Here is a 13,860-nt window from a genome sequence, read left to right on the forward strand (position 1 = left end):
TTTGCTGGGTGAGATCTAGCTGCCACCGAGTGCACACGCCTGCATGGCGTTAGGAAGGTGAAGGCGAGTGCTCGGATGGGACGGCCGCAGAGATGCTGGCTGGCTCTGAGCCCTGGTAAAGGAGTCAGGGTCAGTAGCTTTGTGGGCTTCACGGGCAGGCTCCGAGGCGCAACATTTCCCTGTATAATATGGCGGGGGCAGCGTTGTCCTAAAGCCAGCAACTGTGGCGATAACTTGGAGGCCATTAGATCTTCATAGAAGTGCTAGGGTTCCAGAATCAGCATCTATCTAACGACTGATAAAAGACCTGGTTGGAAAAGGGCAAGAGGTATGTACAAATATGTATATTATGTATATGTACAAATATGTACAAATATGTATATGTACTGTTAGCAATAAGAAAAAAATCTTTAAAGGGTATATAAATGTTCAAGAAAAGAAACTGGTTAACAAATGGTAAATTTGTTAAATATACATTATTTGTTTATTTAGAAAAAAGCAAACCTAAAGAAACATTGTAAGTATATTACAATGAATTCTATTATATTTTTGTCTAGATTCACTCATGTGCCAATAATATTATAATATATGTTTATAATATATTAAGGGGGGGGAAATGCAGATGACTGTTTCCTTTCAGTATATTTACATGCATTATAAAAAAATTCTCAGTGGTTTTTATTCTGGATAGTAAAATTATAGATTATTAATTATGTTTTTATTTTTGCCCATGTATAGTTTATAATTTTTCTACAAATAGAACAATACAATAATAAAAAAGCTAGATTAGTTCTCAAGGAACTCTTGGTAATGTACATAATTTTTTATGTAAATTCCTATTTCTAGGATACAGTGAAAATGTCAGTTATCCTTATGGATCTCTTCCAGGTTGGAACATGACACATCATTTGGGGATTCTTCAATACCTTATTATTTCCTGAACCTCTGATTACCTACTGAATATTACTGAAACTTGTATATAATGTTTTAGATGATAGTCTATATGTAGCTAGAAAAATATGCCATTTCATTTCAAAGCTGACTAAACATGAAGTTAGCTTTGTAAAACATAATTTATAAATGAATATCCTTTATTCAATTTCTGAACATTTCAAATGAAATAATTCTGGATTACTTTACTTAGAAAAGGGTGCTGTGGGGAAGGGAACAGTTGTGATGCTTTGATTCTAAACCAGCTTTTCTTTATAATCCTCTCTAGTTTCATGTCTATTTCAGTTTTACATCTAGGCTACTGCCACATTTAACTCTTCTCACAGTTACCATTGACTGTCACAGATAAATGAGCGGGATTCAGGGTGAGATGCTTATCACAGATGAATGTCTATAGCTACCGCTATGTTTATGTAGTTACAGTGCCCTGGAAAACAGTTTGTTAACGTCAACACCGAATCTGAAATTGTCAGGGTCTCATATTTGCCAACTGTTATCATAATGGCTTATAGATTTAGAGCCAGAATTCGTAAAGCACAACACAGATAAACAACAAACATGAAAGCTAACAACCTAGAAATCAGAAGAGCTTAGAAAACCAATTGCAGGCTCTCTTATACATTATGAAGCTAAACAAATGAAAACAATAAACAAACACACACATATATAAAGTATGAATTCAGGAGTAAATTGTTATATAAATAAAGGTTGTCTGAAGCAGCCATCCATAAAAATGTTTGATCCCACGTCACCACATCTGTGCCATATTTGAGCACCTTCAGGTAATTCTTCCTGTTTAAGAATTCTTCCTTAGGCTGAACTAAAATGATTTTTCTATTCCTTGCAGACATACAGAAAATTGCTATCATGGCCTTCAGGAGGATTGTTGTTTCAGGGTGAACACAGCTCAATTTTTTCTGCTGTTCAATTTCTTTCATCACCTTGGTCTTAAATGATCATTTTGCAACTAAAAATGTAGTTAACAGTAGTAACTGTGGAGGGATCAGTGTCAGGTTGTAGGACACTGAAGGCTATAAATTTGCAGGTGAAATTCCAGATCAAAGGGAAGGAAGAGCAAGTGACTTAAAGTCTTACCATATATATATAGACAGAGAGAGAGACAGAGGGAGGGGGGAGGGGAGAGAGAGAGGTATGTTTCTGTCATAGTATGTAAATTGTAGATCTTGCCATTTAAAGAAATCCATTTTCAAAGTAAAGGGATTAAACACTTAAATATGTTTCTATAAAGTTTTCAACTTTTACGCACATATAGGATTTCTTTAAAGCAGTATTTCTGTGGCTATTTTCATAAGATACCTGTAGAAAAAGGTTCTAGAATAAAACAAGTTTGGGAAAGATTGCTTGTTCTACTTATCTCTGGATGTTTGTCACACATGGTGACACACTGGAGGCTCTTCTGACTATAGATACGTTTCACCTCACCCACTGGAGAACATCCACTTAAAGCAAGGTTCATTTACACATTTATGTGCTTAACCACTTATTTAACATTAGTATACAAATTTCCTATTGTTTCAGAGAACCAGCTTTTTTTTTTTTTTTTTAGTCAAAGCATTTATTTTTACTTTTTCCATGAGCTTTTTTAGATTTTTCATTTTATATTTAGTTTTTTTCTTTATTTTTTTGAATTGTATATATTTAACATGTACAAAATGATGTTTTGATATACACACTGGAGAATGATTACCAAAATTAAGACAATTAATACATCCATCATCACACAGTTATCATAGGTCACTGTGCGAGCGCATGTGTGTATGTGTGTGTGTGTGTGCTGAGAATGCTTAATATCTATTCTCAATGACTTTCCAGTATACAATACTTACTGTATTATTAACTATAGTCACCATGCTGTACATTAGATCCTCAGAACTTATTCTCCTTACAACTGAAAACCTACTTATATCATCCCATTTCCATCCCCCAACTCCCCAACCCCTGGCAACCACCATTCTAGTCTCTGTTTTTATGAAGTTGATTTTTATTTTTTAAGATTTTCAATGTAAATGATACCAAACAGTAGTTCTTGTTGCTTGTGCTTTTGATGTCTTAACCAAGAAATCATTGCCAAGATCAATGTAAAGGATCTTTTTTCCTGCATTTTCTTCTAGGAGTTTTATCGTTTTAGGTTTTACATGTAAGTCTTTAATACATTTTGAGTTAATTTTTGTGAGTGGTATAAGATAGGGGTGTAAGATAGCTTCATTCTTTCGCATTTGTACTTCCAATTTTCCCAGCACCATTTATTAAAGAGACTATCCTTTCCCCATTGTATGTTCTTGGAACCCTTGTCAAAAATTTGTTGACAGTATATGAATGGGTTTATGTCTAGGCTGTTAATTCAGTTCCACTGGTCTATGTTACTGTTGTTTTTTTATGCCACTACCATTCATTTTGATTACTATAGCTTTGTAATGCAGCTTGAAATCAGGTAGTATGAGGTTCTTATACTATTCTCCTTTCTTAGAATTGCTTGGGCAATTCAGGGTCTTTTGTGGCTCCATATAAATTTTAGCATTTTTTTTTTGTATTTTGTGAAATATGCCATTGGAATTTTCATAGTGTATTGAATTTGTATATTGCTTTGAGGTGTATGGCCATTTTAACAATGCTAATTCTTCCAATCAAAATACACAGGATATCTTTCCATTTATTTGTGTCTACTTCCATTTTTTATTTTTTTAATCAATGCCTTATACTTTTCAGTGTATAGGCCTTTCACCTTTTTGGTTTAATTTATTTCTAAGTATTTTATTGTTTTTGTGCTTTTGAAAATGGCATTGCTTTTAAAATTTCTCTTTCAGATAATACATTGTTAAGGTATAAATACAAATTATTTTGTTACAGAACCTAGTGAACCATTCAAATCTAAAATGTGAATACAAATACAAAATTGTTTGATTAAGATACCACTTAAAAAAGAAAAATAACAGACAAAAAAACAAGAAGGAAACCATAATTTATGTAACTTCTCAAAGATAAGCACACGTCAATAGATACTAAGATTACCCCAATACCTATACTTGAATAAGTGATACCTTTTTGTTAAGCATAAAATCATGTCTATTTAAACTAATTTCATTACTCATAAAAGTTCTACATAAAATGTCATATGTCATAAGGGGAAAATTTTACTATTGTGGTTGCTATGTAGATGATTAATTGATGATGTTAGTGGTAGGATTTTAACCAAAACATATTAAAGATAAGGTAGGAAAAAAATGACAATTCATCAGAATAGGTTTAATTTATTTAATGGCAAATTATATTGTACAGCATTAATAATGCTGTGTAGGTGAAACAATTTTATCTAGCCTGTCAACAATGATGATTTACTAATACTAGTCCTGAGTAAATGGTCATTTTTGAGTCCTGTAGAGGATTGGTCTCCAGTGACATTTTGTTTTATATACCAAACAAAATGTCACAGATAAAAACTAAATTAGATAAAGTCATTTTAAGAATGTGACACTAATTTTGATTGTGTGTATAAGTTCAAGCTAAATTTGTTTGAACTGCTCTTTGACTATATAGTTCAAATATTTAAATCAGCTGCTTTCTAAAATTCAGGGTCTTAACCATAATCTCACAAAGACTTCCTTTGATATCTAGACTTAAATAAAAAAGAATTTACAAATTCTCAGTGTATACTGAACAGGAAACTTTGTAAAACAGTAATAAATGAGAGGAATTGTTTGGTTTTAAGACAAAGCAAAGCCTTGTAAACCTAAGAGCTGGAAAAACCTGCCAATAGAATCACAGTTTTAAATGTGAGTCTTTGTTGAAGTGGTAAATTAAGGGAAAAAAGGGTTTTAAATCGGTTTATTAGCCTTTTTGTTCACTTCAGTTGACTACTAGCAGTAGAAGCAGCAGAAAGGAAGATAAATTAAGTAGAATGCACTGAAAAGAATTCACTATGAAAAAAAATTCACAGTGAACAGGAAAGTACAGAGAATTTCTCTTCTTAAAAAACTAAACAAAGCAAAAGATAAAAACAAACATACAAAAACTATATCATATATCATGAAAAACAAGTCAGCAGAAGAATGTTTCAAAGCCAATTTTACTTTTATAATTCATAGCAAGCAGAATAGAATGTAAGCTTTGGTTTAGTTCTCTGCATTAAAATGATCAACAAGAGAGAGAAAGAAAAGGCAACTGTCTTAATTCTACAACCATATGTCTGTCCTCTACCACTCTGTATTTTGAATAATATTATGGACTAAATGCCCTCCCCAAATTCATAAGTTGAAGCCTAACCACGAAAGTGACTGTATTTGGAAGTAAGGCCTTTAAAAAGGTAAATACATATAAATGATATCATAAGGGTAGGGCCCTAATTCAAGAAGGGGAAAAAATACCAGGAATGAGTGTGCACAGAGAAAAAGGCCGTGTGAGGACCCAGTGAGAAGGTGGCCATCTGCAAGCCAAGGAGAGAGACCTCAAGAGAAATCCACCCTGCCTGCACCTTATCCTGGACTCCCAGCCTCCAGAACTGTGAGAAAATAAATTTCTGTTCTTTAAGTCACCCAGTCAGTTGCATTTTGTTATGGCTATCTTAGATGACTAGGGCTATTTTTTAAAATTCCAAAGTGTATAAGCATAAAATCAAGAAAAAATGTTAAGTAATAACTGTTATTTGAAAGTCAGGCTTCTGGTAACTCAAGAATTTGAACTAATTATCTTCTGGGGCTTAAATATCTCATATGTTTTGTTTATACCCCCTAAAGAATAGAGGCAGGGCCCAGCGGAATGAAAACCAGCACCATGGCGGGTAATCAGTAATAATTGTACAAGTACCCTGACAGACAGAGCTGTGGCAGTTCAATACCCCTCAGCCAGAGAGAAGAGCAGAAGCAGAAATTGTTCCCTTGATTTGAATAAGGAAATGGAAATGAACATCAGCTTGTGTGATTTGAACAGATGCTTTTTTGGATCATTATAGGAGGAGTTTGTTTACATACCTGAAGTATCGAGCTTTGAAAAGACTGGTGGTTAAATTTCTTCAAGATAAGTACATTGAATGTACTGACAAGTACATTCAAATGTTCTGTTAATGTTCTACAATGCATAATTCTAAATTAAACCCATCACATTTTCTCTTTCCTGTAAATTCTAGTACAGCACATAGCACACTTGCCCCTATATTTTAGCTTTTTATGCGTGTCTTATGCTCATGGTAAAATATAAGTTCCTAGGCAACTGGGCATTTCACATGCTTATTGTTGCTTACACACTTAAAGTAAGGTCATACACGGTTGGATTCTCCATAAAAATTTATCACATAATAGAGCTCTGCAACAGATGAGGTATTCACAATGAAGTGATACTGTAGTAGGATTATGGGCTCAATACTCTAATTCATATCATTGAAATGAGATATATGTACTATATTTTCTGGTGGGCAGTTGTTGGTATATAAAAAATAAAACTTGTTTTTTAGACATCCTATAAAACAAATATATCTTTGCTAACTTTTTAGACTTTAAAAATAAAACAACACCATTTATCCTGTAGACAGTTTTACAATATTGATGCAATTGTTTGATTTTGATCAGGTTTGTCAGCTTCTGGCAGGTGCTTCGAAAGCAACATTTAAGAAGACTCTAGCTAGATTGACTACTTTCATATGTACAAATGCTTCAGGCTTCCCTAAAATAACCTCTTAGAAATTTCATCACTATTTATTTGAGATGTACACAGCACTGACTAATATGTGGATGATCAAATTCTGTTTTTCTAAAGGCAAAATCAATATCTTTTGATCTATGAAAGATTATTTCAAAAAATAAAGGTGGAACAGCAAAATATACAGAGAGAAGTATGTGTTTCTAGCGCATCCTAATGTTTAAAATTATTTTGGGGGGTAAATCTTATTTTATCTTAAATCTCATAACTTATTTTGCTTGAAGGCAGATGTGTTTTATTAACTAAGAGGCCACTGATCAGTATACCCTTTATTGTATAGTTAAGGGGCCAATGAAAATTACTTTCAAGAAAGAGCTTTTTCCAATTACAAAGCATTTATTCACTACTCATTTAGAGACCCTGGGTTCACCATTCTTCTCTATAGAACATCCCATAGTTCCCGGGAGAATGGAAAGCACATATATAGTAACAGCTCAAATGTTTGTGAATGAGAATGAATAATAAAGGTTTATCATGCTCCTTAAACATCAATAATGGATACATTAAGTTCAGCATGTTCTGTGTAATAAGATACTGGAACAAAACAAAAAAAGTGCTACTTAGACTTCCACAAGAGAGATGAATAATTAAAGATAGCGTTGCTACCAGTAAGAGAATAAAAAGTCAAGTCATAAACTGGGAAAATAATTCACAAAATTTAACCAGCGGAAGACTTGTATAGAGAATACATAAAGAACTTTTACATACTGATAGGAAAAATATGAACAACTCTCTTTCAAACATAGGCAAAAGGCTTAAATAAGTCTTCACAGAGGAAGATACCCAAATGGCCATTGATTATATTAGTATGAAAGAAGATACTTAATATTATTAACCAACAGAAAAATTAAAATTAAAACCCAAAATGATAGCACCATCATCTATGCAAATGATCATATCAAATGTTGGTGACAATAGGGAGCAACTGGGTCATTTATGCATTGCTGGTGGTAGTGTAATTGGTACACGCACTTTAGACAACTCTTGGGCAGTACCTACAAAGGTTAAACAAACACGTGCCTACCCTGTGACCTAGCAATTCCACAACTAGATAAACACCCAGGAAAAATTAGTACATCTATTCTACCAATGCACAAGAATGGGGGGGGGGGGGGGCTGGGTGGAGGGAAAATGAGGAACACCTGCAATAGTGTCAACAATGAGAAATTTAAATAAAAAAATATCTAGATGTGTCACATTACAGAGAAAATGACAGCTTTGCCTAATCATTTTATAACAAAGTAGTTCATCTTACCTCTGCTACCAGTTGCTGAAGAGATGGTGAAGCTACAGAATGTAGACTTGAGTTACCCCTTATGGGACTGTGGAGACTAACATAAGCCACAACGTTTCTCTGCAGAACCCTCTTGAAATCCTGAAATAAAATAAAATAAAATATGTCTCTAATATAAATAAAAATAACACATTCTATTTATTCAGTTACATATTAAATAATAAACACTCTCTACTTAAAATCATTACATTGCACAAGAACTTTTTTTTTTAAAAAAAAGCAATTTCATACTTTATTAAGAGTACACAATCATAAAAGAATTTTGAATAAATGCAATGAGTTAAACATAAATGTTGATAAAATATTTTAAAGCATGTTCTTGAGTCAAATTAAAAAAAATTTTTTTTAGTCAAATTTTAAGAGAGTATGTTCTTAAATGGTTAACGTATTATGAGATTCACCTTCAAAATACAAAATGGAATATTTGGTCGAGTGATGGCACTTAATTTTAGTCTTTGAATTAGAGAACAGACAAGGGAAAACTACTTCAGTGATTAATAAACCAACCCTTTCCTTTGAAGCAATGAGCTACTTTTTGCACAAAGTGGCTCTTTATTCTGAGCAAAATGAAGCATAATACAAGTGTGTTCTTGCACATATTAACTGAAATAAAACCTGATACATTTCATGTGTATTACTAGCACAAAATGATTCAACAGAATAGTTTTTTCACTTATCTGCTAAACCCTACCCCCCAAAATTGAAGACTAATGATTCTATTAATAATGTACCACCACTAAAAAGTCCTTCTGATATTTCTCTCCTCTTTTGAACAAATATTTAATAGGTCATCACCATGGCGGCAGTCCTACAGAAATATCCTAAAAATTGTATTACTTCATGTCTTAGGAACATATATTTCTTCTTCCAACACTATAAGATGAAACCTGCAAGGACTTGAAATACCTAGGGAATCAATGTTACTCCTATTTTATGTTGAAAATTCAGCTATACCTCTATAAGAGATGTGAAAAGACAACTCATTTAAAACTAGTAAGTATTTTAAAGAAAAAGAAAGCTTAACTCAAATGCTCTGCTTTACACATAATATTTTTTTAAAAGTCCAGTGTTACAAGCACTCTAGAAAGCCAGCCTCTATTTGCTCACCAACACATAGACACTTTCTATATGTTAGTCCATTTAATCCTCATGATATAGGCATTCCTGTGCTCATTTGATAAATCAAGCCTTGGAGGAGTTAATCTTGCCTAAGGCCTTGTGTTGTATGATAGAGAAGATTTGAACTCAGCCGTCTTTGACTGTAAAATGTGTAGTATTTCCACAATAGCCTGTGAAAAATAAAACTTCTTCACAGAATAAATGGTAGTTTTTGAAGAACCTATTTAGTAAAATGTTATAATTCTCCCCAAAGATCAAGTATTGAGTCAATTCTCTAACTCTCTCACTATAAAATTCATTTTTAAGTTTATTGACCAAAATAGTCTAATTGTTTTAATTACATCTGGATTTCAAGGAGTTCCTGTGCAAACAAAATTAAATAGGACAATATGACATGTCAACAAGTTTTTCCCTTACTCGTCTTCATCAGGGAATATATTTAGAGCATAAATTGGTTTCAGTCTAAAAGAAAATGTTTCATTCTGATGAGAGTAAATTTTGAACAGGAAAACTAATAGTTTCTAAATTCCTCCTCATCTAGATAGTTACAAACTGGCTTCATAAACTGTATTGAAATAATTTTTTAAGATATAGCAACCTGCAATAGTATATTTTAAAAGCTAATAATCAAATCTATATATTTTATTCAACATTTTCTTTACTCAAATGTCTTTGCTCAAAAAGTCATGAAAAAACCATAAAGTGACTAAGTGCATAATTAGTTGTCAAATATGCATACATGCATAAATATCCCAGGATACCGGCTCCTAATCTTTATGACTAAGAAGAGCCTTTTCTAGCATAAACATTTCACCTGTGGACCCCCACATTACTGTAATTGTAATTTTAGTATCTGTTGCTTGAGAAAATGTAAAATCACCAAAGGGTACAAAATTGGGTAAAACTTAAAAATGAATTTGTATTATATTAAACACAAAAACGTCTACTTAATTTAAAAAATATAATTGCCCACATTCACTTAAGATCACATTATTGATTCAACTTAAAGGCTATGATACATGATGTTCAAACAAATTCAAGGACTTTTTGCAAAGCGCATCCCCATGCACAAGGGTTCAAGATATTTAAGTTAGGAATTACTAATGTTAGCCAGATAAACCTGCTTAGAGAACATAATTTAGACATATACATATTAGGATTAACATAAATTTATTGTGAAAGTTAGTAGATAGATATCAAGAAGGCTGTATAATATAGAATAAATTTTTGGAATTTAAAAATAATCTTCAAGACATTATCTTAAAATGTGCCTCATAACAAAATCTAAAATATTATTTTCTTTCTGATAAATACATTCTGAAATATTAAAGTCAGCCCAGATCACAAATATATTCCCCAGATTGCTTTTCTAACTTACTTATATGCTTAAAGTAAGTAGTTTGAAATAGAAGTTTGGGAACTTGTTTTAGCTCTTATATTTTCCATCCTCCTAAAAAATTGTCAATTTAACAAGCTTCTTTCAGTAATGGAATTGATTCCTTTGAATTAGTTGTTTTGAATACAGAACAAGCACTCACTCCATCAATTTACATACAGAAAAGTATTGTAATTTATAACATGTGAATCTTGATACATTTTACACGGTCAATTTTTTCTCAATTTTAAGACTTTTCTTTCCCTCAAATTAAAAACACACGAGGTACTTTCTTTTATATACCTTTTAGATATTTTCTTTCATATTCAATAGACATGTGATTTTTTTTGAGTGCTTAAATAAAAAAATAAAAAATAAAAAAACGAAACAAGAGAATTTCCAATTAGATATTTAGAAGTTTTTTCTCGAAAGCTGAGGCAGTGAATAAACTAAAATAGTTTTATTTTCTTTAGCTAAAACTGTAGGGTTTTTCTACATTTCCATTGCACCTCTTTTTTAAAAAAAAAAAGAGTAAATAGAATGTCTAAGAGTTTTACAATGTTTTCATTGCTGTTAATATGGCATCAATCCAATTATCAGCCGTCATATTCCATTAAAAACAGTGTATGTGTGAGACCCAGGCATAGAAGCCTTTGAAACCAAATACTCCAGTTGCTTTCGAACCCTGACCCGTTCACTTGGACAGAGGCTCCCTCCTGTGGGTAGGTGGGGATTTATGGAGGTAGGAAGGAAGCAGCAGGGGGACGGGTGTGCAGGGCCGGAGGGGGCAGGGGAGAAAAGAGGGAGGAAGGAAACAAACCTTATTTGAGTCTAGCCTCTATATTGCCTAGCTAAGCTATAATGCTGAGGTTATAAACATTTAACCTAGGAGGTCATTTCCTTATTCTAGATAATTTCTAGAAAGCTTTAAAAAGAAAGGTTATGGTATGTATCACTCGGCCCTTTCCTGTGCTGAGCCTGTCAGCCTGTCCACGGGGCTACGCAATAACCAGGTAGACACTGTCGTGGGTGTGGAGTGTAGACCTGGAGCAACAGGGCCAGTGGCAGATCCTACACCCCAGTCGCCGTGCTCTAACTCTAATTCCCGTTCATTCTTCTGGGTGACTTCAGCAACCTAACAGATGTGACATCCCGAGTGAGATGCACACTCGTGCCCTTCGTTTCAACAATTTTACTTTGTCTACTGTAGTCAGAGAGAGAGAGAGAGGGAGAATGTGCATTTACCTCTCCCCATTCATATGAGCCAATATTGCCAAAGACGGTTCCTCCCCAGGAACAGAAAACGACGCTGCGGCCGGGCCTCCACCCTCCCTGGGCCCTCAGCGTCAAGGCCTGGGCGAAGGCCGTGGCGATGGCGGTGCCGCTGGCCCATCCCGGCCCCCCGTAGCTGGGGGCCGTGGGATGGTGGCTGCCGACTAGGACATACCGGTCTGCAAACGGAAAGAAACAAGGGCCATTAAAGGAAAACAGAAGCCTTAACAATAAATTTAATGACATTTACGTAATCCTACTGCACAACTGAGCAGCAATTATGCAAAATTGTTCTAATAATTAAGACTACTTTACATTTTTCACCCCTGTCTTGATTCACACATCTGCGTATATCAAAGCAGAGGCAGCTGCTGAGCCCAATTAGGAATCCAGAGCTTATATTCCTATTACTGTCCTCTGCGGCACGCATATTAATTAATGAGACATACAGATATGCCACAAGGAAACCTTTATCTAACATTTTCCCAGAGTCATAGCGGGACGTGCCCTGTAAACAATGTGTGTATGCTCAGTAAATATTAATGAACTATTAATACATTCAGGGAGCAGTTATTTAGTAGCTTTAAATATTAAAAATGTGGTAGTCATGTATGGATTTTGCAATAAATGAAGTATTTAGGGAATTAGAGTTTTAGCCTCTTTTCTTTCTCTGAAGAATATAAAATCAACAACATCGAAAGGCATCCAGTTACTGTAAAAGTTTCCTTTTCACATATTTTATTTTATATGATCATACAAAAACTGTTATATATACTGTTACAAAGGCCTCAGTGACACACGGGATGGGTATTCTATGTACATTACTGACTCTTGTCATCAATAAGGCAGTCTAAACACAACTTGAGAGTGTTCTCTGACACTCTTGTCAGTGAGTGTTACTGGTGCAGAGATAAATTTATTTGCTCATCAGGAGATGTCTCGTAGTTTGATGCTTAAGTGGGCACACTCTGAAGCCTGCCTGCATGGGTTTGAACCCGGGCTATCCAATTTACTAGTTGTGTGACCTTGGGCAGCTTATTTAACCTTTCTATGTCTTAGTTTCTTTAACTATAAAATGGGAATAAAAATAGTACATACCTCATTCAGTTCTTTTGAGTTTCATGTGAGTTATTAGCATTTGTAAAGCACTTTGAACAGTGCCTGATGCCTAGTAAGGACTACATATGTGTGGAATAAATTATTCACCAGTTGACTCATGGTATCAAAAGCTACCTCATCAGAACAACATCACTGTGTGAAGCTAGTTATTTTCCCACACTGATGCTGGAGCCAGCAATGACTTTGATCTGCCAACATTTCATCAACATTTAAGTGATGGTATACACAGTGTGTGAGCAAACGTTGGAACTCTGGGAATTTATTCACTGATTTTCCAGATATGTGTGAAAGTTCTGTTTGGAATTGCCTTTATTCTAAATAAACACCTAAAAATCTTAATAAGATTGATGGTTGTTTCTAATTTTCAGAGTCATTAACACTATGTGATATTTTTGTTGAGAATTTAAATAAGATTTGAGAAGCTTTGCTAATATTCACTGAAAAATATTACTGCTAAATTGATTTAAATATTTTTTCTATATTGAATTTCAATAAAGAAAGTTTTTACCCTAAAGCTAATATAATATTGTACAATTTGGTTTTTCAATAACAACTTGCAAATGCAGTAATGTTGATAAATACATATTTCTAATGCTTCCGTTAGAGATCTTTACGATGGGAATTTGTTAAAATGCAACAGTAACAATTTTCAAATTTATTTATATCTTGTGTTATTGAGCAGAGTTTGTTCAAAATTGCTACTGTAAGGAAATCAGAGAAAATATATACCTTCCTTTAATTTTGTAAGAGTTAGCTGGCAAGAAACTGGGAGGGATATCCAACTTGATCTCAGAAACTTCTGGGTTAGCAATTATAGGGTCAATATGACTGAAGTCATAGAGAAGAATAATTGTTCAAGGAGAACTTGAGTAAAGAGTAAATATCTCAACCAAATTGACAGAAGTGGCGCAAATGCACTAAAAAAATTACTGCGTTCTACTCTATAACAAGCCATCAGACAAGAATATGTGATTCAACCTCACAATGTATTTGGAAGCATTGCTATTAATCTCTAAATCTA

General features: G+C 33.7%; 1 protein-coding gene across 3 annotated transcripts in view; it reads right to left on the reverse strand.

The window, feature by feature from the left end:
- The window catches only part of NAALADL2 (N-acetylated alpha-linked acidic dipeptidase like 2), a 910,351-nt gene that overhangs the window by 218,872 nt on the left and 677,619 nt on the right, over positions 1 to 13,860 (reverse strand). For all 3 annotated transcript variants that reach the window (XM_016218033.2, XM_087818309.1, XM_087818310.1), the window contains 2 exons: positions 11,694 to 11,899; positions 7,916 to 8,035 (listed from right to left, as the gene is read on the reverse strand). In XM_016218033.2, the coding sequence (XP_016073519.1) occupies positions 7,916 to 8,035; positions 11,694 to 11,899 (326 nt within the window). The remainder of the gene's footprint in view (positions 1 to 7,915; positions 8,036 to 11,693; positions 11,900 to 13,860) is intronic.

The sequence above is a fragment of the Miniopterus natalensis genome, chromosome 6 (genome assembly GCF_054644295.1).
Source record: "Miniopterus natalensis isolate mMinNat1 chromosome 6, mMinNat1.hap1, whole genome shotgun sequence".
Classification (NCBI taxonomy): Eukaryota; Metazoa; Chordata; class Mammalia; order Chiroptera; family Miniopteridae; genus Miniopterus; species Miniopterus natalensis.